The 26,831-nt window shown below is 53.3% G+C and overlaps 1 protein-coding gene across 8 annotated transcripts in view; it reads left to right on the top strand.

Moving 5' to 3' along the window:
• The window catches only part of TMCC1 (transmembrane and coiled-coil domain family 1), a 198,376-nt gene extending 190,350 nt beyond the window's left edge, over positions 1-8,026 (top strand). For 4 of the 8 annotated variants that reach the window (XM_067303562.1, XM_067303561.1, XM_067303563.1 and 1 more), the window contains 2 exons: positions 3,735-3,870; positions 6,820-8,025. In XM_067303562.1, coding sequence (XP_067159663.1) covers positions 3,735-3,870; positions 6,820-7,134 — 451 coding nt within the window. In that variant the 3' untranslated portion in view covers positions 7,135-8,025. Of the gene's footprint in view, positions 1-3,734; positions 3,871-4,045; positions 4,211-6,819 lie in introns of all 8 variants that reach the window. The other 4 variants (XM_067303557.1, XM_067303559.1, XM_067303558.1 and 1 more) reach the window with 2 other exon arrangements.
• Positions 8,027-26,831: the final 18,805 nt, after the last annotated feature.

Raw genomic sequence — 26,831 nt, 5'->3', positions numbered from 1 at the left:
CCTTGGAAAGTGCATTTAGATCTCCCACGTTCCTGTCAGGAGAAATCCATCAGCCGAAACGCTAGAAGTTTGTGCTTTCATTTAATTGATTTTTGCTGTAGTCTAATTGTTGGGCTTCATTCTGTCCTCATTAATTTTTTAAAATAGATTAAACACACTAAACCTTTGAGGTCTAGATTGGTTGAACAAGCCTTTCTACAGTATGCCAGGGCGATGAAAGCTGCGCGTTTGGTCAGAAGGATCCTCACCCAGGTATGAAAGCACTGAAACATTCCTGCAAAGCTGTTTCCTTTCACCAGGGAAGGCTTTGGAGCTAAAAGTACAACATAAATATTGGCAGAGAGAGCAAGCTCTGTCCCCTGCGTACCATCTGGGTAGAAGATTTGGAGTATATCGCAATAGATACTGCTTTTAGCTATTGCTCCACTATTGAAAGCAATGTGTTCAGTAGCATAAAAACATATTTGGATAACAGAAGTAAAAACAAGATGAGATTCTATATGAAGTAGTTATTAAAAAAAAAAAAAAAGGTCCATCTTGGGAGCTGTGTTTGAAGAGTGAGGTATTAAACTCAGTTCACTGTGTACTGTAAAGATATTTTAGCATCAGTTCAGGCAGTTTCTTCACTTGCTGGAGCACTCACTGAGTGCAGATAAAACGGCTTCATCGTCATGTCTCTCCCTTACGTATGCTGTATTAGCTTCACATTTTGCAGCTATTACTTTAAAACACCTCAGAGCTCTTAAGAAATGATATTGTCATTATTGTTTTTCTTGGCCTTTTTCAAGTCAGTTCCCTGACTCCCAAATAGTGAGCTGAGCAAATGGGTGAAAATCTAATGTGGCTTTTCTCAGCTGAGTGTTTCCATATCCCGTGACTTCAAGCAAGCACCCCGATAGGGTACTAGGTGTCTTCTGTTTCTCATGTCATGAACGCCTCTGACGATGAGATGCTTGTGGCAATTGTCACTAGCCTGTTGCATAGAAAAGTTTCTGTGCTATAGCTTGTTAATCTAGACCCTTATAATTTTAACGGGAAATTTCACATTTAACTAGTGAATAGATAATTCTTGGAGTCTGATGAGGGATTTCAGACCTGAAATAGAGTGGGGTTTGCTCAGCTGAGGCACTGCTGTTTTCACAGGTAGTTTTAGTCTGTTGCGTAGATGCTGCCAATCATATGTTGGAGAGGGAAGTGTGAGTTAAGTCTTAGCCCTCTTGACAAGTGTCTTATCCCTTTTCTTTTTGTAATACCTCTGAATTAAATCTGAACCATCTTTCCTTCAGAAAATCCTGGCTTCTGGGCCTGTAAACCACATGAACCCATCTTAGCTTTTTGTATTACAACAGCAGTACAGAGCAGCAGGAAAAAAAAAAGCGTTCTCTAAATTGTGGATAATGTGACAAGGAGTGAAAAGGAGATGGACAGAGGAATGTAATTTCAAAAATAAGTCTGATTTCTTTTAAATGACCCAACTCAGCATTTGCCTAACGCACTGGGTACAGTCTGCAAAACCCACAGGCGACTCTTGGGTGTAAAGGGAGCAAGCGTTCGAGGCGAGCAGGCAGGCTCCTTGCGCAGCGAAGATTGGGCATGGCGTGAGCTAGGAGCCCCGCATTCGGGGCAGGGAGAATTGGAGCCAGCTTTTTACTAATCATGTTATGCTGAAACTGTTAAGTATACAGATTTGGAAGGTTTCCTTATGCTTCCTGTAGATTGAGGTAGCATTGAAGTTATTAAAATATAGTTGTTTGTTGTTAGAGAACAGGATTTGAGCTGCCTGGCAACAGCCATTTTATGAAACGTGTTTATGTGGGAGGAGGGCAAAAGACACAATCAGGATATTTTCTGAAGCGTTTAAGTTCCTTTTTTGTTTAGTAAACCCACTGGAGAAATTTGAAGTATATTAACAGACGATCTATTTCATATAATTTATGCTGCCCTTGGGACTTTGATTCTGATTTCTTGTTTGTTGGCAAGTTATTTTTTAAATAGGGTGGGAACAAATGGCAATATTAAATATCTGGGCTCCTTCTTCATTAGCCAGTCTTCCCATTGCTCTTCCCATGTTTGCAGCTTGTGGTTCTTGGGAAACCAGTTTTTTTGTGCATCCTGTCCTGTCTTGGTTTCCTGGCTATTTCAGCACCTGTCCGGGCTGAGCTGTGTCAGCTGGTGGTTGTCTTAGTCTCACTGCTGGTTGACCACACGCGTTTGTCATTGCTGGAAATTGTCAAACGATGTCTGACTCCTCCTCGATAGTTTAAAGGAATACTGCACAGTGACTGTAAATGGAAAGTCTCTTCTGAATCTTCATTAAAAAAAAAAAACAAAAAACAGCCCGTTTCTAAAGGTTAGCTTATGCCTAGAGTTGCTGAATGTTTAGCTGGTGAAGCACCAAAAATCTTGGGAAAAAATGGAAGTAGGATTCTTGTCTTTGCTAGTTTCAGAACGTGTGATTAAACTCTTGTCAATAGATAAGTATTGTTTATGCATTTTATGCATGTGTATACCTGTATAAATTAAAATCATATGGAGATAGAGGGGAACTGAATTTAAAACAAGAAATTATCTCTACATGCTGAATTTTACCTATAAATTTCTCAGTTATTAGTGTCAAGGGTCAGATGATAAGGGCAATACTGTAAGTTTTTTCCATGCTGTTATCATGAGCAGACAGTTGAGTGGTAAAACTCCAACGTCCACAATGGCTGTACCCGTACTTAAATTACCATCAGAGCTATCGCTCATAATGAACCAAGAATGAGAAACTAGTGGGGAAACTTTAGGGAAGAGGTTGGTATCGATCGTACCTAACTCAGCACTTCTGACCCTTGAACTAGTTGCTTAATCCATATGTGTGTATTTACCTTTTGGAAACACTATGTATACTTGCCTGATTTTAAAAGGGTATTCAAACATGGTTTGCTTCTAAATACTTAAAATTCCAAAAATGAAGAGCTACATACAAATGGAAAATATCCCTAGTGCATTTTGAAACTGCTAAAATAACATTATGGATCTATTACTGAAGTTAATTTAAAACTCTGTCAATGAGAGAAACACCTTTATCTCTCATGGAATTATCACAACTCAGATTTTTGTGCGGCCTCCTTCCTCAGGACTGCTCCCAAACCATTCACCACTAGTAAAGTGTTAGTGTGATTCGTGTGTCCTTCTTATAAATAATATGATAATCTTTGCTAGTTAAGCTGAATCATTCACAGGAGATAAAGAAATCACAGTCATCCGTATGGCCTTACCTGTAAAGACTAGGCAAGACCTTCACACTCTCGGAGGCGTCAGTTGCATTTAATTGCAGTGTCGTTTTCCTGCCTGTTACTGTTGGGAATGAAGGTGAAAATGCTTAAAGAGTGTCTGGTGTTAGATGGGAGCTTAGTCTGGTTAAAATAAAAGTCTTGAGAATAAATAATTCTATTCCTAATTCTGTCCTTGATTCCTTACATCACTTGAGGCATGTCGTCTAACCTCTCTGTGTGTTTTTCCCTGATTTAAAACAGGATTAACACTGTTCTACCTGGTAGAAGGGATTTCCTTATTTCCGCGTGAGGAGACTTCACATTGTTTGTAAAGCATACTGTCATAAAGATTGAGGTAGCCACACTCGTTTTCAAAAAAACCCAAAGCAAACAAAAAGGTGCTGCTATTCATTGCTCTATTGTTACCAGTGTAATTTTACCTGCCTCTTCTCATTAAAGCTGTTATCCCATTTCTAGATGTGAAAGACTAGAAGAGCAGCTAAATGACCTGACTGAGCTCCATCAGAATGAGATCCTAAATTTAAAACAGGAGCTGGCCAGCATGGAGGAGAAAATTGCCTATCAGTCTTATGAGCGAGCCCGGGACATCCAGGTGGGTCACAGAAGCGAGGGCTCACGTCCTTTCTTCCACATGCTCTTTCAATAACTACTCCTTTGCTTCTGAGATACTTCTTTGATTCAGTATTTGTTTTCAATCCCTGTGGCTTTATTGCTAAACTGTATATTAAGGAGTCCTGAAAGACCTCTGTGCAATCCCTGACTCACAGGTATCTCTCTGAGTGACCTCCTTTGTGAAGGAGGGCAGTGTGCATTCAGCAGCAGGCAAGTTCATGTTGAGAGGGGGCCTGCCATGTGCTCCAAAGCAGGATTTTTAAATATATTACAGCAAAGTGGGAGCCTACATCCACCTTTGGCACTGACTATATTTGAAGGTATGTGTTTGGGTATTGGAAACTAATGGGTTATGACATTAAAAACATTTTTTTACAGTAGTGTTCCCAGTAAACCGATCTAGGGTGTGTTTGTATGTCACTAATTTTAGAGCAGTCACCACAGATGCCTAAGGAAAAACGGTAGTTGGCTTTGTGTATCCACTGTGTTGAGTCAGGAAACAATTCATTCTGTTGGTTTTGCCCAAATAAGGAGGTATTTTTAAGAGTGACGTTTCCCTTAGTATGTGATAGACCAAGGCTATGGAACTAGGGATTGCGAAGTTGGAGGGGCCTCCATAGACCCAGAAGGAGACAAAGCAAAAGACTTGGGAAATGACCGGAGCAGTAGCTAAACCTTATAAAGGCCAGTTCAGAAAGATATCTATCTTCTATTTTAAATCCTTGTTGTTGTTAGTTTTAGGAGGCATCTCAGTTTTGATAGCTGACTTGAGGTATTTATAGCATGAGCTGAGAATTGTAGGTCAAAGTTCTCTTTTCCTCTCCCCCGAAGGAGTTGCAGCCAGGTGATTTCCTCTGGAGACAAAGCAGGCTTTGCTTTTGGCATACTTATAGATCCAGCTGCAAGTTGAGTTGAGTCAATGTCCTTTCAGGTTCCTTGCTGTTAGAACAGGCTCATCAACTTTACCCATTTTTTTCAAGTAATGTAGCTAAAGAGAAGCCCTCATGTTTCATTGACCTCCACAGACATTATGGAATGGCAGGGAAACATAACAGGTGACAGTGACCTTTAAGCTAAGGTTAAAATAAATCAGTGTCTGGGGCCAGTGGTGCCATGGCGTCTGATAGAGTAAACAGCAGCATCTCACTTTGGGGAGTGTTGCAATATTCGAGTTTTGTTCTCCTTTCTAACTTAACATGGCAGGAAGAAGTAAGGTAGAAAACTTAAATTGAAGTGGGATTTCTCAATAGCTTTTTTTTTAATCTTCATTTTATGATTCAGCACTTTTAATGTAACCTTGCAAATTGAGACAGACTATTCCTCAATGCTGCTGAGGGAAAGGTAAGTGTTAAGTTTCCTTGCATGAAACGCTAGTTAAGAGCCTGGGCTGAGGTCTCAGGAGAACAGTGGCAAAAATAAGTCTGTAGACAAAGAATCCTGATTCCTGTTTCAGTGATCAGTCTGTGAGGCACAGCTGCTTTCTGCAGACTTCTAGATGTTATCTGAAATTGGCCTTTAGGTTCTGAGAAAAGCAGCTCTGAGGAAGGATTAATGGGGAAATCACAAATTTATACCTCGAGAACAGAAATCTCCCCTTGCAAATCACAAACTGCCTTAGAGCAGTTTCCCTCTTCTCCTGGTCTCTAGCCCAGGCCCTGCATGTTGCGTGGGTTATACTGGAGGGTGGGTTGCTCCCCTTGAGGTTCATCAGGGTGAAAAGATGTCTGAAAACAGGTCACCCCTAAGTCAGCAGTGCTTTAGGGTTGTTTTGTACAGGGTAAAGTGTTCTCCTTTCACATGCTTTTGCTTTGCCTCTTCCTGGAGGCAATTTCAGGAATCTGGTGCTTCCTGCCCTTCTCCTGGACTTCTCCTTTCTCCCACCCATTCAGGCTGCTAAGCCTGCCTGGCGCTATGCCAGCACCATGGCTTGCTGCGGTTTGGAGGAGGAGGAGGTCTTCCTCCTGTAACCCCAGCTGTGATGTCCTGGCCCTGGTGCTCCTCAGATCTTTCCCTGAGCTCATTCAGCTCGCTGAGCAAGCAGAAGGCAGCCCAGCCTTTTTGCTTAGTTATTTTTGTTGGATTAGTTTTCTGCCAGGCTGAATAGAGAGTTGAACGGGCTCACGGAGGGGTCAAACAAGCACAGGCCAGGGGAAGGCAAGTGATGGAAATGTGAGCTTCTGGGATTATGCAGAGTGGAAGAGGAGGGGGAGGTGAGGGTGGACGCAGTGCCTTTGCCCTCTCGGTGGTGAGGAGAGGGAGGTGAGGGTGGACGCAGCGCCTTTGCCCTCTCGGTGGTGAGGAGAGGGAGGTGAGGGTGGACGCAGCGCCTTTGCCCTCTCAGTGGTGAGGAGAGGGAGGTGAGGGTGGACGCAGCGCCTTTGCCCTCTCAGTGGTGAGGAGAGGGAGGTGAGGGTGGACGCAGCGCCTTTGCCCTCTCGGTGGTCCCTTGAAAGCAAAGCTGAAGTGAGCCCTGTGTTGGGCAACCTCCCCTTTCCTGACAGGTGAGGGCTGGCTGGTTGCCGAGGGGTGTCAGTGTCCTTGTCCCTCGGGTCCCGCCAAAAGACAGGAAGGATGGTAAGATCTCAGGTGACCCTCACACGTAAGCAAACAGGCACCTGTCAGTGCACGGTGGCAGTCGAAATGTGTGTCTTAAAGCCTGCCTTCCTGCTGCCCAACCTGTCACGCCTCTCTGTCGAGCCTCTCCCGTGTAAACAAGGTCACGGGGTTTGTTGCAGGCTGTCGTGCCTGATTGAGGGAGGGCCTTCTCAGCAGCATGAGGTGGGATATGAAATCAGCCTAGTGACCCGGGTCCCGCGGGAGGTGCGCAGCGCGGGGGGTGGCCCAGCCCGGCGGGGACCAGCAGGAGCGCGTGGCGCGAGGTGACGTTGCAAGGGGCTGCTGTCAACGGGCGGTGTGTTCTCGCCGACAGGAGGCTCTGGAGGCCTGCCAGACCCGGATCTCCAAGATGGAGCTGCAGCAGCAGCAGCAGCAGGTGGTGCAGCTGGAGGGGCTGGAGAACGCCACAGCCAGAAACCTCCTGGGGAAGTTCATCAACATCCTCCTGGCCGTCATGGCCGTTCTCCTGGTCTTCGTCTCCACCGTGGCCAACTGCGTCGTGCCCCTCATGAAAACTCGCAATAGGACGTTCAGCACTTTATTCATAGTGGTTTTCATTGCCTTTCTGTGGAAGCACTGGGACGCCATCACTGGCTACTTGGAACGGTTCTTGTCCCCCCCTAGATGATGGCGCAAGGAATCAGCTGTGTCGCCCCTCCCGGCACTCTCGAGCGCAAGCGTGGCAAAGATTAGTCAGCAACTATTCCGCTGAAGTTTTAAAGTGTCCGAGTGAATTTGTTTACATTTAGAATAACGTTTTTTCTCTGCGAGACGCATTGCAATAGTATTTTTTAGATTTTATTCAAGAACTCTTTTTGGCGAGAATCCTGGATAATTTTTATGTAGCATGGTTCTCTTTGGATGCAAATCTTAAGATTCTTTAAAGTGTACAAAAGAAATAAATAAAATACACAAATTTGGAGCATACCAACGGGCAATTTAAATTGTGGCTTGAACTACTGTACTAAACCTGTCAGGAAGAGGAGAACATGGTTAGCTTAAAATGAGCAAAGCTAAATCTAGCGCGCAGCCTTGATTGATGGTACCACAGCAAACCTGTAACACTAAACTTTTACTGTGAAGTCTGCTCACATTCCATGCCCAAACGTATGGGTTCAGAGTGGTTTCTTTCCTTAACAAGAGAAAAAGCAACGTATGGATCTCTTTCCCAACTCAGCATCTGGGTTTGCCATTTGTGCTAACCTGACTTACAATAATTTTCTATAAGGCTGGTTAACTTTGCTGAGCATATGAAGTGGAAGCCTCATGCCATACACAGTAACTGCACAGCTGTGCTACAGTATTTTGAAGTAGTCCTTTAAATACTTATCTTTAAGCAGAAGCCCTTGGTCGCACTTTTGAGGTTTTTTTAATATATGTATATTCACAGATTAAAAAAAAAATCCAAACAGCATACTTGAAGAGTGTAATACTCAAACTCTCAGTGCTTCCTTATTGTTTCTAATAGGATTTTTTATTATAATTATTATTATTATTATTATTGGGGGTTTTTTTGGAAGGGGTTGGGAGGGTCATTACTTTTTTTTTTTTCCTTTTAAATAAAGAAGTGATGTTTTTAAATGAAGAAATGCGTGAATAATTGTGAACCGTCTTGTCCTGAAACAGTTTTGAGGAGGGCAGAGAGTAGTTTCTAGTGCCAGCCTGTCTGGAGTGCAGTGCTGTTCATATGCCATTTTTCTGTCCTCCTGTGCATGCAGATGCAGCATCATGAAAAAATCTATCTTCTCTACGCATTTTTGTCATGCAGTTTTTTTATCCTTTTTTCCAGACGTGAGGGAGAATATGTTTATATTTCTCATTTCCAGATCTCTCATTCTTGGCCTTGGGATGAGAACAAGAAATTTCTCTTCATCCCTTCTTAGGGAAAAGACAGATTCTTTTAAGGAAAGAAATATTGAATTGACAGTCCACTTTAAGGAATGATTCTCTCAGAAATATCACTAATTTAATTTTTAAATAAACTCCTAAAAAGTGAAGCCAAAGTTTTCCTCCTGTCAGACTCTGGTAAGATCATTTGTGTGTCTGCTGAGATCTTTTGTACACTGTTTCCATGTAGCGTGCCAGAGGGAGCACCCTTTTCTTCAGCCATGAAGGAGAGTACTTAGCACAGATACCTTGTCAAAGCACTAAAGGCAACGTCAGCCTGAAGTGCAACTCGCAAGTCCCAGCAACGTGCTGTTGCTGGTGACCCATTGGTCCTGGCAAGCAGGCTTCGTGTCTAAGGAACCTGGTTCTCTCTAGTTTTTTTAACTGGTGGAACATCCCTTTCCACTCTAGCAAAGTCAAGTTCAATTTCCATCTCGATGAAATCCAAAAAGACTCCTGGATTCTCTTTTTCACACCATTTGTGGTGTTTAGTTAGATCTTGTTGTTTTCCTTCCCTCCAGGCTTAAGTTCCATCTAGAAACCAAACGTTCCCCAAGTGACCTAAAACAGTTGAGATTATACACATATGTATATAATGCATATGCTCCATGGATATAGATGGAAGCCTGGGACTTTATGTTATGATGCAAACTCTGGGCCCTGAGAAATTTCCCCAAAATAGGTTGACACCCTTGAGGGTCTTCTGATTGCTGGCAGAGATAAGCCCTCCGCTGCCCAACCATCCTTCTTCCTTCAAAGATTCTGTGTATTGTTTCCATCGTCACAGCTCTGTCTTTAAACTCAGGTACCCCATCTCCCCAGGGATCTCAGCACACCTCCCTTTGCCACCCCATGCACTAATCTGCTCCTGTCCTTGTTACAATATGAATTGCCAATTGCAACTGACTCAAGCCAAAAATAGTCACTCCTCTTTCTACAGAGTTGCAGACGGAGCAAGGATTGCATAAACCTTCCCTCCCTAGGCCATGCTTCTAGCTCCAGTGAAACTCCGTTCTGTTTGCTACCCTCCTCTGGCCCATACTGACTACACAGATAATTTTCACCTTCCCGTTATGTAGGTTTTGTCAGAAACAAAGGTGGGGATAACAGTAAGAACTGACTTGGTATGTGATTGAGAAGCTTTGTTGCCTTTGTTTCTGATATCTGGCCTTTGCACATCTGTTTTTCTTTGTTTTGATCACGCTAGAAGAGCTCATGGTAGGTTTCATATGTGGTCAAAGCACGAAGGAGTTGACAGCCAATGGATCTGGACGCTCAGTACCACGTATTCATCCTATTTGGAGGAAGTATCTGTCCCTCTTCTTCTTTCCATCCTAATTTCATTTAGTGTCTCAGCTCTGTGTCCTCTTTAAGGAACGCTGTTTGCTAACTTGCCAGAAGGCATAGGCTTAATAGAAACTTTTCACCTCAAAACTGTTTGGTGAAGGCCATTTATATATGGCTCTGGACAATGTCTGTCTGTCTGTCTTTCTCTCTCGACAGTTTTTCCATTCCAGAAAGTTGTCTGCAGTAATGCCATATATGATGCTGCATCCACTTTTCATATCCTAACACTACTGCCATGTGTTCTGCCTTTTGTATTAGCAGAACATTTTGGGGTTTTCTCCTTCTTCAATTTGAAGGTCTGTGATGATTTCTGATAACTTAACAATGGTTCTATTGTTGGAAATGTGATTCTAGCTTTAAAGCTCCCTTTCCTTGTAAGTGGTTGTGTTCGCTTTCTTGATGAAGCATTCCTGGACGACTCGTAGAAGAGAGTTTCCGCCATGGATGTGAGTGTGGTGTGTGAGTACCTTTTATTAGCCTTTCTTATGTATGTAAACTTTTTTGTGACCATCTCTGAGTTGCAGAATGTTTCCCAAAACATTTCATATTCAGAGTTGAAACAATTCTGAAATTTCTTAGATACGTTTAGCACATATCAACTTGGCATATAAAAAGGGAAGAATATAATGGGCTCTGTTAGTTCAAAAAAGCAGCAGCTCTTCAGTGAAATTTCATGGTTCAAATGAAGTGCATCTGTTTCCCCATCTGCTTTCTCAATGAAAAAAAAAAATCCTGAAGCAAAAAACTACCATTTTTAGTTTTATAAAATTCTCTTTCCTCTCAGCCTCATTAGTTTAGTTTAATGATACTGAGCATGCTCACAGCAATTATTTCATTGGCTTATTCCAATCTCATGAGTTCTTAGGGTCTGATCAGATTAAATGTTGAGTTCTGTACATGTTGCACTGGGACAGAAAAGACACTGTCTTTCAGCTTTGAAAAATATGCATTTTTTAAGTAAACAAAAAGCAGCATTATAACAAAAGAAGCCAAGCTACAAAGGGTTCAAGATTGGGTAGTTTTGCCAGTTTTTAAGTGAATTCTGAATGTGGCTAAAGAGTTAAAAACCCTGTGTGTCTGTGTTGTGTATGCCAGGTGGTATAGTAGTAGGCAATTGACTTAGCTGTAAGTGTGTTTTAAAAGTGTAAAAAATAAACAGAAAAACTCACTTGCACGGGTTGAAAAGTACAGAAATGACACTTGTGAACGTAACACTGTAGTTTATAGATCTTAAGCTGCTAATTGTTGAGAGAGATTTACATTTGTCTTGTCTGATTGTCACAGATTTATCTGCGACACTTTTACTGTATATAAAAAAATTTAAATAAAGACCTCTGCTATTAACACTGGCCTAGTTTGGATGTTTCCAAAGGGACTGTGGGGGGGTTCAAGAAAAGGAGTGGTGTCTGCAGCATGGGCTGCACCTCTTCCTAATGGCTTCAAATTTGACCAAGTTCTCCGTAAGTCTTGTCAATAAGCAGAGGAGGGAGGAAGAGCATCTCTGTAGTCTTTTTCATCCATTTGCTTCCCATCCACCTAGGTTCCTAGATGCTGGGATGGTCTCTGCAGGGGTCTCTGCCATTCCCTACAGATACCAAGCCTCTTTGGGTGGCTCACACGTCGCTATGTTTATTTACGCTTCCTACCTGGAGTGCAGGGCAGGGGTGGAAGCTTCAGTTGGAGATATCGGATGGCTGACACGACTTGCCCAAGAAGTCTGTGTTTGTAGAACTGGGAGTTGGTCCTGTATTTTCTGGCTGAGCAGGTCTGTAATCCAAACTGCCCCAGTTGAGAAGGGGTGGGGGCTGGCTCTCACTTCTCTGGACTTTTTCCTTACTGGGTTTTCAGGATCAGCTCCGTGCTGAGCTGCACACATGGATCTCATGGTGGAGCAGATCCTGGCCCCAGGTCAGGCCTCAACAAGGAAGAATTCAGCTGGTAGGATGGCATCCACTGACGAAGCACCTACTCTAAGGTCTACTCTTTCTCTAAGAAAGAGAGTCCATGTGATGTCAATTGGGTCACCACTCTAAACATAAATATTTTGTCTGCCAAGGTTCATATAAGAATTTCTGACTTCTTTAGTATTTGTACAAGCTGGGAATAGGCAGATTTCTTGCTGATGTGGAGAAAATACTCTTTCCTCTTGCTTTTGGTGAGCTGACCTGGAGAACACATAACTGAAAAGAGGATGGCAACAGCTCTAAGGAGAAAGAGATTGGGTCATTTTCTCTGTTTTCAGAGAAAGATACAAATGCTGTAAAACCAGCAAGAGATCAAAAAGCAAAAGCAGCTGTTTCCGGTTATTTTCTCCCCACAATCTTGGTGCAACTAGAATGCAAATTCCAGCAGATGATGGATGAAGCAAATATTTCTGTGCTGCTTTTGCTGGAACTGGCCGATTCAAGATGGGACATGGGTGTTGGTTGTGAGGTTTAATGCGTTCTTCTGGGGGGTCATCTGATAGGTGCCGGTTGGAGTAAGTGTGTTTTTTGCATGTGGCTCAGGACTAGAAAACAACAGAGGGGCAGGATGACCAAGGGTGTAAGCAGTGGCCTTCTCCTCCCAAGTCAACAGTTTTAATCCCATCATTAAGAAGATTAGGAGTCATTACTTAGTTATCTTTTTGGTTAGGGAAGTGGGAAGTGATGTGGTATCCACCCATGTCCTGGGGGACAAACAGGGATGTAGCAAGGGTATGGCTGTGCTGGATTGCCACAGTGGAGGCGAAGCACTGTCTGATCTTTCACACGGGCACCGTCATTCTTCCAGATCAAATTAAAACACCTTGATGTGTTGATAGGGAAAATTTGGGCAAGGAGACAGCTGTGTACTGCAAGACTTCTGTCTCCAAGCTGTATCTTAACAATCACTAAATTCACTTTCTCCTTTAAATGACAAAGTTTGTTAGTGGTTTGTTGGCCTGAATGAGCCTCCCCTAGTAAGTTTGGAGGTTAAAAAAAAAAGGGGGGAGGGAAGTCGAATCTCTACTATCCAAGTTAGTATGCACATGAAAAGTCCTTGGTCAAACCTGCTTTGCTGAGTAGTTAATTCCCTAAGCAGATCTCTTCTGAGTTTAGGAATGAGTAAGAATCACCAAGCATGCACGCGCTGCCTTTTGCTGCTTGTACAAGCCCTGGCCCAAAGGAATTTACTTACCAGAATAGGGAATGCTGGCTGCGAATCAAGGCAGGAACCGGAGGGAAAGCTGTGGTGTGTTGTCAGCCTCCCACCCCTGGTGCAGGTTTGCCTGTAGCCCCATCTGTGCACAGCTGATGGTCAGCCTGCCTTGCAAGCAAGAGACCTGAAGGACTTCAAATGTTCCTCCACTACACATGCACTAAGGCACTTAAATCTTAAATGGCCTCAAGGACATTCATGTCTCCAATTTCTCTATTTGAAGAAAGACCTTCTATGCTTGATACTAGCTATGATAACTAGGGAGCGCAGTAAGAAGTGCCTGTGGGCCTGTCCAGCCAGCTCAGAGAAGCAGCTGAGGGTGACGCCACATCGGCTCTGTCACTCAGCACCTTGTTTCCAGCTGATTCAGTGCTACGTGGGGCATTTTGGAAATGAATATCCTGCTCATGTGGGAGAGGGATCACTGAAAGAGGATGGGGATCATATGGGGAGCAAGTCACGTTTCACTGAGGGAGCTCTCTCAGCAGAACTCCTCTTCAAGGAAATAACATCCCTTTGATCGTCCCACTAATTGTCTTGAGCATTATGGAGCAATTATGATGGATAGCATGGGGATAACAGCAGTCATCGTCATTTCCCTTCTCGTACATGACGGGAACAGTCTTTCGCCCAAAATACCAGAATTCTCAGGAACTTTGGTTGATGTTGCTTCCAAGATGCTCTTGTGGAAGATCTTTTCCTTGATATATTTCAGACTAAGTCTACACCAGCACTGTTCACATCTCTGTACTTTTTATCCTCTTTGGAAATGTGCTGTAACGTAAGTATTGGCTGGAGTTTCATCTGTCCCATGCATCCTCGTCTCAGCTGGGAAGTCCTGCCGATTGCCGCAAAGAGCCGGTCTCTCTGTGTGTACAGGCTAATTCCCTGGCGCAGTGAAGTCTGAAAATCCAGTCCGGGGCAGACGCCAGGCGCGAGCACTCAGCACCTGCGAGTGCTGGGCTTGCTGCTGCCACCGGGCAGTCGAGGAAAGGTAAGCACGGCAGTGTCAAGCCTACAGTAACGTGCTCAAGGAGCAAATGACCCTTTTGAGCTGTAAGAAACCTCTTTCATTCCAGAAAGCCTGGGATATGGGGAACCAGAACCAAGCCAGGACGCTTTCCCGAGGGCGCTGGGACTCACGGGGAGCAGCCACGGGCGGCGCTTCGCCGCGCCGCGGTCTCTGCCGCCACGCGGCGGCCGCAGCCGGGACTGCGCCGGGACGGGACGGGACGGGCCGGGACTGCGCCGGGCCGGGCCGGGACGGGATGGGATGGGACGAGCCGGGACGGGATGGGATGGGACGGGACGGGACGAGACGGGACTGCGCCGGGACGGGACGGGACGAGCCGGGACGGGACGGGATGGGATGGGACGGGGCGGGACGAGACGGGACTGCGCCGGGACGGGACGGGACGGGCCGGGACTGCGCCGGGACGGGACGGGACGGGATGGGATGGGACGAGCCGGGACGGGATGGGATGGGACGGGACGGGACGAGACGGGACAGGACGGGATGGGATGGGATGGGACGAGCCGGGACGGGACGGGACGGGACGGGACGGGATGGGACGAGCTGGGACGGGACGGGATGGGACGGGACGGGATGGGATGGGACGGGACGGGATGGGACGGGACTGCGCCGGGCCGGGCCGGGCCGGGACGAGGAGGGACAGGACGGGACGGGACGAGACGGGACTGCGCCGGGACTGCGCCGGGACGGGACGGGACGGGACAGGACGAGACGGGACGGGACGGGACTGCGCCGGGACGGGCCGCCCGCGGGGCCGCCCCGTCGGGCCAGGTCGGGCCGGGCCGGGCTGAAACAAGCCGGGCCAGGCAGGAACGTGCCTCCAGCCGAGGCCGCACAGCCTCCTGCTCTGAACCTCGGTTTCCCGGTGTGCGTCGGGGCAAGCGCAGCGAGGGGCTTCCCCTCGCCCTGCTCTTCACGCGGCCTCCCGATGGGCGAGTGCCGGGGCTGGCCGCCCGGCCCCAAACCTGCCCTGGCTCAGCTGTTTCCCACGGTTTATAACAGCCGCTTCTTCCTAGCGTGGCACTAGGAACAAGGAGACAAGATGGCTTGTGCCCTCGCCACTGTCCAAACACCCTGCGGACGATCCCATGGGCTCTGGAGCGTCCCGGCCCGCACAAACATCCCCAGCCCCGAGGGGGCTGCCCCAAGGCATAACTGTGCACAGCACGTGCTGCTGGCTCTTGAACCGCCATCACATAGGGCTGAACGTAACGCTCTGCTCCGGGTGCGCTAGGCTCGGCCAGGACAGCGATTGCAGTAAAAACCAGTCATCTGCCCGATCCAGAGCTTTCCTCTCCTGCCCTCAAGGTGGGACTGGAGGCCACGTGCTCCTGCGGACTTCACCCAGCGTCATTCACATGCTGAACAGGATCTGCTGGGCGCTAGTGCCCTGCTGCCACCGCTCTTGGTCCTCTCGCACTGTGTGCAGCTGTGGTGGTAACTCATGACTGCTGTTCCCATCAGCTCTGCAACCCTTCCAGCTCCTCATCCCTGCAAGCCAGCCCAGCAGCCCCGGCTCTGCTTTGAAACGTGCCTCTTGACAGACCTGGGCTGTTTCTCTGTAACAACCCCCCCCCCCCCCCCCCCCGGGGTTGGCTTTGCAGATGGCGCCTCCGCGCTGTCAACCCAGACCTGCTCCAAGAGAGGCCGGTGCAGAGCAGAGCCAGTGGGACTTCTAGGGTGGCCACACACGTGCAAGGCTGGAGACTGCCGTGGCAGAAGGCTCTACCCTGGCTGCATCTGAGTGTGGTCTCTGCCCTCTGCCACCCCCACTCCTGTCCAAATGTCTTGCTGTCGTCGTTCCTTCAACACCAGCAGGAGATGCAAGAGAAGGACAAAACCTGACCATGGGGTGGTGGGACCAGCTGAATCCTGCCCTGGTTTTTAGATGCTTCCCCGAGCATTTGCTGCCAGAAGCTGGGGACAGAGCCAGCCTGCCAGCACTTTGTGTCATGGGGCTGCCTGCAGACACTGGTGCAGGGAGTGAGGTGCAGCCGCTGGAGTCACCCCAGGAGGAGCAGGGCCCCGGTCCCGGCACCAGGCAGCGTTTCCTGACAGTTCTGGCTGTTGCGGCGTCAGACCGCCGGGTCCTGGTCAGTGCGTTGGTCCCGCTGTCCGCTGGCCTGGCCAGCAGCAGAGGGGAACCACGCTGACCAGGGCTGCCCGAGCACCGCTGCGGCCCGGGTCCAGCGGGGCTGTGAGTCTGATCGTGATGGCACATGAAGGTGGCTTTTCTCCAATGCAGGGTAGCTTCCTAATGAAAAAAAGGCAAAAAAATCATGTGAAATTTAGAGGTTCTCTGGGGACAGGCCAAGAGTGAGTGCAGGGGCAATGGCCACACTGATAAATCCCCATTTCCCAGCGCCCACCGGAGGGGAGGGAGGGACCTCTGCAGTTGCAACACAGCGGAGCCGTGGGGACCAGAGGTGGCCACCATGCCAACTCCAGCAGGAGACATCTCCATCAGGAGATGGCCCCATGCCATCCCCTCATGCCATCTCCATCGGGAGATGGTGCCATGTGATGTCCATCGGGAGATGGTCCCACACCGTCTGCATGGGCAGATGGTGCCGCCACCTCTGCGGGGATGGGCGACCAGGCACGTGGCACTCATGGTGGCTGAAAGGGCCAAGACGGAGGCAGCCCAAGGTGCACAGTGCGGTGCACAGCGCGGTGTGTGCTGACCCTGGCTCGGCCAGCAGCCCCGGCACGGTGCGTGCACTAACCCGCCTCCCTCCCGCTCCGCACAAGCCCCGTGTTGCTTCTGTTCGGGCCGCAGCACCCAGCAGAGCTGGCACGCTCCCTGCGCTGTCTATATTCAGCTTTTCCGGCGGGTGTGCCGGGGCAGCGGCCGTCCCTGCTGGTTTCAGCCAGGCGATGGCGGGGCTCTGCTCCTGGTGGCTCCCGTGCTCCTGCCTCAACGTGCCCTGCACCAGGTCCAGTGCACAGCCCTGCCGTGCCGGGCCAGGCCAGGAGGTGCCCCCGCGAGACGCGTCCCTCCCCGCAGGTGCACCGGTCCCCACGGGCGCACCCATCCCCGTGGGGGCACCGATCCCCGCAGCCAGGGCCTGTTCCCGGCCACAGCGGGGGCTCAGACCGGCTGCTGCAGAAGCGAGGGGCACCTGGGCTGGGGTGGGGGCAGCAGCGCGGGATGGGATGTTTTCCCTGGCCGCGCTTCCCGTTTCTGCCGTTTGCAGTCGTGCTCACCAGGGTCCGGCGGGGCTGCAGCATCGGCACACCTCGGTGCTGACCACTGCCGCCCGCCGCAGCACGCTCCTTGGCGGGGTCGGAGCTGCCGCCACCACCCCGGTTCTGCCGTCCGGCGCTGACCGAGGGCCACGGCAGCACATGAGCGTTCCTGTCCTTGCAGGCTCCAGCCCCAGGCGGCTGGGTGTCACCCGGAGCCCCCGGAAAGCCCGGGAATGCTGGGCAAGGGGCCGGTGGTCACGGCATACCCGTAATGCCCTCTGCCCTCTCAAGGACGATGCAGCCCCAGTTTGCCTCGAATCGGGTCCTTGTGCCCCGGGGCCTCTGCGCACGCTCGCGGCCCAGCGAAGGACACGCAGTGCACTCATGGCGGCCACCGGCAGCGCGGACAGCAGCCCCGCTCCCACGGTGTGGGCGGCGAGGCGACGGGGACCGGCACTGCCGGCGCCAGCACCAGGCCAGGGAGTGAGCCGCCGGCTGGCACGGGGCTGCGGCCCCCAAGCTGAGCGGGCGTGAGGCTCGTGGTGTCCCCATGGGCTCGTGGTGTCCCCATGGGCTCGTGGCATCCCTGGGGGCTCGTGGCATCCCTGCAGCAGCGCGGGGGCTCGCGGCAGCTCGGGGGCTGGTCCCCCAGGCGGGCCGGTGGCTGCGCAGACCCTGCTGCTGCCCGCGCGCCATAGCCACGGCCGGGGCCCAGCTCCCCCGGGGCAGAGGGCGGCTCTCGTCGTGCCCCAGACAAGATCGCACGGAGCCTGGTTGCTTTTCCACCTTGATTTAGTATCGGCTTTGACAAGCGCCGTCTCTTGGGTGCTCCAATACTGCCAGCCGCGTCTAATGCTGCTGATTCGATAACGCGTCTAGTCTGGCTTTCTTGAAAACGCCCAGTATCTCGGCGCTGCCAGTGCCTCCTTGAACCATCCTCCTGCTTTGCACGCTTTCTGTCTTTGCCAGCCAGGGCCAATCTGTCCGGGAAACGGTCCAATTTGCTTCCATCTGATGGGAGCAGATCCCAGCTCAGTTCCCTTCGCCTACTCCGGAGTCGGATTCGGCCTGGGTCGCTGCTTTGGAACCGCTCCTTGTCCTCTGCTGCTCCGGGCCCTGCGGGCAGTGGCAGCGCTGGGGAGAACGCCGCTTCCGGGGGTTCCCACGGGATGGCCACCGCAGGCGGCCGGGTCTCCGCATGCCAGCGTGCCGCTGACGGCCTCTCTGCTGCCGGCCGGCCAGGGAGCCCGGGGCTGCGTGGCCACAGCCACCCCAGGAGCACGGCGAGGCGTCCGTGCGCGGGCCGGTCCCGGGAGAAGGGCTGGTGAGGGCGGCCAGCTCGGCCGGCCGGGAGCTCAGCTCCGTCGTTTTGTGCCCCAGCCGGGGGGAGCCGGGGTGTTCACTGGTGGAGGGGGAGGACTGGGCTGGGCTGCACCGCGCACAGCAGCATCGGCTCCTGGGAGCTCCCAACTCCCAGCAGGAAGCTCGCCCAGACCTGGGGCACAAGCATGGCCAGGTTCGCGTGGCAGCGCCCGCGAGGCTGGTGGAGCCTGGCCGTGGCTGGGCGTCTGCGCGCAGAGGCCCGGGGAGTCCTGTGCTCACTGGCTGCTGTGCGCCCGCCACCTCGCCCCAGGCACTCCAGGGACAGGACGGGACGGGACGGGGCCACGGCGGGACTCACCGAGCTGGGCTGCACTTCGGCTGCAGGTGCGGCACAGGCACCAACGGGCCCCAGCTGGGCCCGGCACCACCTGCCCAGGGCTCTTAGGCTCAGCCTGAGCCCCAGCCCTGGCTGGAGCAGAGCTCCAGGTCTGGGGGCCTTGTGTGCATGCTGGGCTGGTCTCATCTCCAGAGCTGTCTGCTCCTGCTCCTGGCTGGACCCTGCCGCTGCCATGCCCGGGGCTGTGGTGGACCTGGCTGCCTGCCCCAGCACTGCCACCGCAGTGGGACCTGCAGGGCCATGGCCCTTGTGGAGGAGCCGCCTGGGAGCAAAGCTTTGCAGCGGTGATAATGGAGCAAGGAGACCCGGGGACGTGCACCCGCCTGGCAGCAGGGCTGGCCCCGTCCTGTCCCTGCGGGTGGTGTGGGCATTGCGGGAACGTGGCCCTGGGGCAGAGCCAGGGCCCGGGTGCTGGAGGGGACGTGCAGCACGGCACAGCCAGCTGAGCTGTTTGCAAGGCGGTGGTGGTGGGAGGGCAGCTGCCCGGCTGATGGAGCCACCGCGCTAATTTGCCAGCGCGGAGCAGCCGCTGCCGGGAGCAGCCACGTGGCTGCACTGTCCACACGACCCTGTCGCTGTGTGGAGCCCGGCAGGAGAGCCAAAAATCTGGGCAAGCAGGTAAGGCTGAAGATGCATGACAATGTCTTGGGAACTCAATTTAGGGAGGAAAACGCCCCTTTTGAGAACAGGCCGAGTGCTGCAGGATGGGGCCGGCTGCGATCGCTCCGGCTGGCTGGTGAGCAGCTCCCGGGCCAGTGCCCATGCCGCAGTCCTGCGCCCCCGGCGAGCGGCAGCCCCACGCTCTGCCGAAAGGTCTCTCCTGTCACGTCCGAAGCGTGGCAACGAAGGATGCCGTTTCTTGCATCCTGCCAAGACAAACGCGGGTTGCAGCCCCGCGCCATGTCGCCCCGTGCTGTGGCAGCGTGAGCCCCGTGCGCCCCACGGCAGAGCTCCAGGGGAGCTGCAGCGCAGGCGCTGGCCGGGCTGCTTCGAGTGCTCCACGAGCGCCACAGCTGGGAGGATTCATTGCTCGGGGACCTGCAGCAAAGGGAATCGGGGAGGATGATGTGGGTTGGTTTGTTCATGAATGGAAAAGGTCCCACACTGTGCTGCTCAAAGGAAGTGCCCTGCTCATGTCGGGAAGGTGCTCGATTGCGTCTGCTGATGCTCACAATCAGCCCTTGGGAAATCAAAAGAATTGCTCGTTTTCTTAAATACGGCTGCATTGTTAGATCGCTTGCAAAGACTTAAATCTTTGCTCCCTAAAATAGGGGCAATGGGTGCAAAAGTATAGTGCAAATGCTTTTTCTTATTATTACTTATTTTTCCTCTCCACTCCCTTGGGATGGCCCGTCTGTCACAGGGAGCACATCTGTGCTGGCCTCCCACCTCTGCTCCGGGACGGAAAGCTCCTGCTCCCGTCAGGTCTCCGTGTGAAACAGATGTGAAGCTTCACGTACCGGGGGAGGCGGGACGGGGAGCCGAGGTATTTTACGTGCTTTCCCTCTCCATGTGTCACTTGGGGCCAGAGCTGTTGGATGTGGAACAGGCTGAGCGTGAGATCCCGGTGCAGGAACAGTGGTGTCGGCCACCGGCTCCTTCATGGTGCCCAGGAGCAGGAGTGTGCCATCCCTGCAACACACAGCCGCGGAGGAGCCCTCTTCCTCCTCCTCCCTTTTACCCCCTGCTCTGTTGGAAAGAAGCAAGCAAGGAGTTTGCTGGCCGTGCCTGTCTGGGGTGGAGGCGCCGTGTTCGGGTCTGGCATGAGGCCCCGCTGCGGGATGGGAGGGGACCCTCTGGCTCCACGCGAGCCGAAGCCGGCAAGCGACGGATGCTGCGCAGCGGCGCGTGCTGGCTGCTCACGGGCTCGTTCAGGCAAGGCCGAGCGTGTCCCTGCAGGTCTCGGGTGGTTCAGGCAGGAGATGTTTACAGCCAGCTCTCATCTCCATCAGCAGGAGGAAAACATGGGATCTGCTGGACGTTCCACCCGGCGGGTTAATCACTAGTTTCACCACTAACGTTCACCCGAGCGCCTGCGTGTGCCAGCCCATGGTCGGGTCCTGGAGGGATGCTGATGGAAAGATAAACCCCGTGCACAGTGGCGCGGTCACTGGGGAGGGTAACGGCTGCCCACGCAGCCAGGCGTTGCCGGCGGGGCCGCGGTCGGCTCCCAAAACGTGCTGCTCCGAGCTGCGCACGAGGGGACGCGCAGGGTGAGACTGGGAGGAGACAACCCGGCTCAGCTGGGGGCTGGGACGAGTGACCCTCCCGCACCTCAGTTGGTGTCTGTGTGGTGCAGAACGAGCTGTGAAAGGTGTTTTTTGGTTATTTAGGCTGTTTCCCATGTCTTTTCCCTCTCCACAACCATGTCAGCAGGCTGCTCCATCTCTCCTTGCTTTGCCACTGCCTCCGCTTCGTGTCGGGGTTTCCTGCTGCCGGATGCTGAAGCACTTTCGGGTGCCCGTTCTGCTGCGCAATCCGGATAATCCACAGAAAAAGCTGTTTTCACTTGCATAAAGACTTATGCAAATGTTTCCACTAGTGCTCAGTGTTTTGTAACATCTGTATTAAGTGCGCACATGTTCTGTAACGTTAGTTTTGTGGCGAGTTCAGACACAAGCACATGTGCCTGCACGCAACGTGCTGTCTGTGCTGCGCACGGACAGCATCTCGGCACCCTCCACTGCCCGGTAGCTCTCCTCGATGGTCCTTTTCTGCTGCAAACTAAAATACTACAGACCAATCAGGTGGAGGACTTGCTGACATTTTAAATGTGCATGTGTGTATGTGTGTCTTAACTTCTGGCTTATTTTTAAGATTAATGAACGTGTTGACTGCTTGTGAGAAATGCATAAACCTTTAAGACTGTTTGGGTCACCAGGGAAATGTCAAGATCAAGATCTCACTGTTTACAATATGTCCAAAAATATACAATGCCAGCGACACCCCGCAAGTGACATTATAACGAGCGACAGCTACTAGAGGCGATGTGAAACACATGCTGCTGGACCCCAAAGGTCGGAGATTCATGCTGAAGTTGCAGATAACGGACTATTGCGAGAGGCAGGTATGGCGGCATCTCAGGTTTCCCGGCTGGAGCCCGTGGGCACCGCGCTGGAAGCGCCGCGGGTGCCGCCGTCCAGACACAGGACTCGGTGAGGAGCGTGGGGGCGGCCGGGCGGGAGAGGGCTTCCCCATCCCCGTCCCCTTCCCGCGCGGAAGGCCGCGCTTGGCCCGGGCGGGTCGGGGCAGCAGGGACCCCCGGGCCGGAGCCGAGGCAGCGGCCGGGGCTGGAGGGCAGCACCGAGGGCAGGGTCGAGGGTGGCGCCGGGGGCCGGCAGCGTCCTCCGGGCCATGTTTTGGGCAGGGGTGGCAGCGGTCCCCCCCCCAGGACCAGGGCTGGGTCTGCCGGAGACGATGGAGGAGGCGGCACCGGAGCCGGACGATGACACCGGGGTCATGCGCAGGCTTTCAGCGGCAGGGCCTGGCTTCCTGAGGATGTGTCGGGCTGGTGCTGGGTCGGCCGCTTCTCTGGGCAGCGAGGCAGAGGCCAGAGGAGCTAAAGCCCAGAGAGGGTTGAATCGGAGCCCAGTGCAACACGCTTTATTTTTTTAGGCAATTTGAAATTTTAATCAAAATGTTTAAGCTTATACTGAGAAGTGCAAAGGAAATGATAAATATACCACTAACCACATTTAACCCTTTTGCTCCAAAGCGCATCGTGAACATCAATACCGAAGCCTCGACGAGCCCTGCAAATGTGGGGGAAATAAGGCTGGGGCCACTGAGGTGAGATTTGCATTAAGGGCAGTGTGGGTAGCAGTAATGTCTTCACAGCCTGCCGATCGCGCTGTGGGAAAGGAGGGAAGGGGGCTAAATCCCTGTTCAGTTTAAGCAGCGTTTTTGGTGCAGCCAGTCTTTTCAGCAGTATACAGTTAAAAATGTAGTCTGTCACGTCCCACTGACATATTTTGGCAATACGTATTTATTTCCCCTAATTGAAAGCAATTGTGTTGCAAGCATCCCCTTTCCCGTCTGTTCTGGTTAGCGGGCCGCGGTGGCCTCTCCGTCGGAGCACGTACGGAGCGACTGCTTGCTGGAAAGTCGGCATATTGCGGGAGCGTGGTGTTGTCCTGCTGGACCGCGCAAGGGAAAACTGCCCTGGGATAGCGGGGTGCCGCTTGACGGGAGCTGGCGGGATTTGCTGCTGGGATCGCCGAGGCTCCATGCGCGAGTCCCGGAGGAAACCCGGCTCGCTCCCTGAAGCCATGCTTCGGCAGAGCGGGTCCCGCAGGGGGTCTCCGCTCTGCGGCATCCGTGTCCTTTGCCGAGAGCCATGCGCCGCTCCCCATGTGGCGGGAAGCAGCCAGGCGCCGCAGGGCCTGGGCTGGCGGCCGGGCTTGGCCGGAGCGCAGCTCTCCCGTCTGCCTGCTGCTGCTGCAGCATCCATGCTACGAGCGAGCAAGGCCTCTGCAGCCCCATGAGCTTCGTGAGCCGTGGCTCTGCCGGTCTTGTCACAGCGGCACTTGCTTCAAGCCCCGCGGCTCCGGCTGGGCCTCGGAACGGTGCTGTGCCGGTGGAGCAGCTGACGCTGGGAGGGGACACAGAGCAATGCCCAGGCCCTGGCATCCCTCCGCGCGCTCCCGGAGCCTTATGGCTGCGTGATGCAAACCCCCAGGTCTGGCAAATCCTGCCGCTACCACGCGCCTGACCCTTCGCCCGCACCGCATCCCGCTCCGAGGCCTCTCCACGCTGGCAGCCCCGTCCGCTGGCTCCTGCCGGGGCAAATCCCTCGCGCTGGCCCGTCGGCCTGCCACGTGCCGGACCAGGGCTCCAATGGGAGCAAGGCTCTCGGGGCACCAGGAGCGCCTCGTCCTGGCAGGCAGAGGTCGGAGGGCAGCAGCACAGTTCTGCCCCCACGGCTCCTCAGGCCCCGGCCCCTCCGCCCCGTTCGCACCGGGACGGGCCCCCAGCGAGGCAAGCGAACACGTGCGGTTGCCTCCTCCCAGGCCCTGGAGCCCCACGGCCACCGGCCCCCGCGGCCGCCGGCTGCAGGCAGCGCGCTCGGATCCGCTGAGTCAAAGCCGCCCGCATCCCACGGGCCGGGGCGAGCTTTCCCCCGACCCGCAAAGCGCTTCACGGTTACTGTGCAGATAAACCCCGCTAAATAAATAGATGTTTATGCTCCCTGTATTAAAGTGATTAGGTCCCGCTTCTTGACAGCATTGAGTCAATATAACCTGAGCAACTGCATGAGTAACTCATGTTTCCCCTAAAGGGAAACTGTTCTCATGTAAATATATTTATTAATAATTAAAGTGTTTTTGAGTTCTTATGCACACAGCCCCCTCCCCCACAGCGAGGCCTGCAAAGCCATTATCTTTAAACCTGCAAAGGAGGCGAACGGGAAGGGCTTTGGGCAGGGGGTGATTGCCCATTGCAGCAGGCACATGGTTTAATTGTGGCCTTTTTTCCTTCCTCCACACAAAATAATGGTGAGATTTGTGTGCTACAGATTTAAAAACCTCCACTGCTCCATTAGGAACATTATCCTGAAAGATTCACTAGGGCTTCTAACAACCCGGATAATAGGGGTGGGAAATCATTTCTGGAAAACATTCCCCTCAAAGCATCTTACCAGAGGATTGTTTCCTAACAAAAACAACAATAATAAAATCTTTGTCAAATAATCCTTCAATACCACAAATATTTTGGCTTTAATTGTTTCAGTGCAGATAACCACTCAGCATAGGAAATGGGCGTCGGAACTCCCGGGGGAATTTTCTGACAAAGCCAGTACTGGATACCTTTGGGTAAGTCACACATTTCTCTGTATTCTTTGGCCTATTTTTTTTTTTAACTGACTGTAATCTGGAACTTAATTTGATATGCCTTAAAAGGCTGATTTCACATGGAACTATCAGGATAAGCAGCCATAAGAAATCCTAAAATAGGCAGATTAAGGGTTTGGGATCATGAGGGTTTATTTCTGTGCAATTAAAGACATGATCACATTTAAAAATTGCTAACTTGTAGTTAAAAAAAAAAAAAGGACTAGGAGCCCCACATTTAAAGACAGCTAATATCTCTATTAGTTAAGGATATGATTAGCAGAGACAATGAGTTAGATAGCACAAAAGCACAACATTTAATTCTACGCGCATTTCCAGCGGACGTGCCGTGGCCAAGACAGTTATGTATTAATTAGCGCTCTGAAGAGGGCGAGGAGGACAGGAAGGGGGGTGAGGAAAATTGGCAGGTGTAGAAATGAGATTAGACAACAACAGAGGATTTTTCCTCTGCCGCATGCAAGTCGCTCAGAACCCTCATCAGCCTCGCTGATATGTTTGTGTAAATGAAAACAACGGCGGGAGCAGGGCCAGGGCTGCGGGGCGCAGCGCGGGCAGGCCCGGCCGCGCCGCTTCCCACGCTCGGGCTCGGCGGCCGCGCCGCGCCCCGCGGGACACGCGCGGAGCGGCTCAGCCCCGCGCACCTCCGCGTCGGCGCTGCCCGGTCACCCGCCGCTACCGGGACACGCTGCTGCCGCTGCGGGCTGTCGCACGGGCCCCGGCCGGGGGGCTGCGCCCCGCTGCGCGCCCCGCCGCAGCCCCGTGGGCAGAGCAGCAGCCGGTGCGGAGCCCGCGGGCGCGCAGCGGCTTTCCCCGCACCGGCCGCCGGGGAGCGCGCAGGCAGCGCGGGAGCGGCGCGGCCGGGCAGCGCTGAGCGCCCCGGCACCGCGGGAGCGGCCGGGGGAGCGCGCAGGCCCCGCGTGCTGCCAGGGCAGAACACGCGCGGGGCAAACTGACACCTTCGCCTACGCGGCAGCGCTTTCCCACGCCGATAAGGCAGGGAGGATCACAGGTCGCGCTATCTCGGGGGCCTTTTCCCTCTGTAGAGCTCAGTGGGTGGAATTTGGGAATACCAGCACTTTTTTTTTTTTTTTCCTCTCTCACTGTTAAAAAGAGCCGATGGAGGGCAGAGGAGACGCACGATCCCATCGTGAGCTCTGCTTTTGGCAAGCGGTGCGCGCAGGGCCGGCGCCGGGGTGGAGCCCGGGGAGCCCGCCCTGCCGGGCGCGCCGCAGCCGCCTTCCCCGGGGAGGCTGCGCCCCTTTCCCGGGGGGAGGCTGCGCCCCTTTTCCGGGGGGAGGCTGCGCCCCTTTCCCGGGGGAGGCTGCGCCCCCTTTCCCGGGGGAGGCTGCGCCCCTTTTCCGGGGGGAGGCTGCGCCCCTTTCCCGGGGGGAGGCTGCCCGGGCCGGCGGGGCGCTGCCCCCTCCCCGGGGAGCCCCCAGCGGGCCCGGCGGCGCGGGGACGGGGGGGGGAACCGGCCAGGGAGCGGCAGCAAGCGGGGCGAGCGGCCGTGCAGCCAGACCGAAATACCGGGGAGGCCGGGGCGACCCCCCCCCCCCCCCGCTTGCGTGCCTGGAATATTTGTCCGCTTCACGCATCGCGGCCGCCTCCGAGCGGGAGCCCCGGGCGGGCGGGCAGGGGCGGCTGCGGGAGGTTTGTGCTCCGGCCCGCAGCGCTGCCGCCCAGCTGGGAACGGTGCGCTGCCTCCCCCCGCCCCGGCCCCGCTCTGCTCAGAAACGCAAGGGGAAAAGAGGGAAAGGAGCAGCCCCCCCCCCCCCGAGTTATTTGTGACCGCTCTGAAGGAACAAGGCGCTGCCGCTTTTGTGCGTCTGCCTGGTGCGAGGTTCGCGCGGCAGCTCGGGGGAAAAAATCTTTAACTTAATCATATTCACATGACAAGCCCTAAAGAAGGAGGGGATGAGTAATGCCAAAAGCGAGGGGGTGGGGGCGCGGCGGGCCGGGCGGGCGGGCGGAGGCGCGGCCGCCCCGGACGTGAGCGCGCCCCGCCGCCCCCCGCGCAGCGCAGCGCCGCGCCGCGCCGCGCCGCCTTCTCCGCTCCGCTCCGCGCCGCGGCAGCCGGCTCCGCGGGAGCGCTCGTCTGCGGCCCCGCCGGCGGCACC

This window comes from Apteryx mantelli, chromosome 12 (assembly GCF_036417845.1).
Source record: "Apteryx mantelli isolate bAptMan1 chromosome 12, bAptMan1.hap1, whole genome shotgun sequence".
Taxonomy (NCBI): domain Eukaryota; kingdom Metazoa; phylum Chordata; class Aves; order Apterygiformes; family Apterygidae; genus Apteryx; species Apteryx mantelli.
Note: the sequence above shows the minus strand (reverse complement) of the source record. Positions and strands in the feature narration are given on the sequence as shown.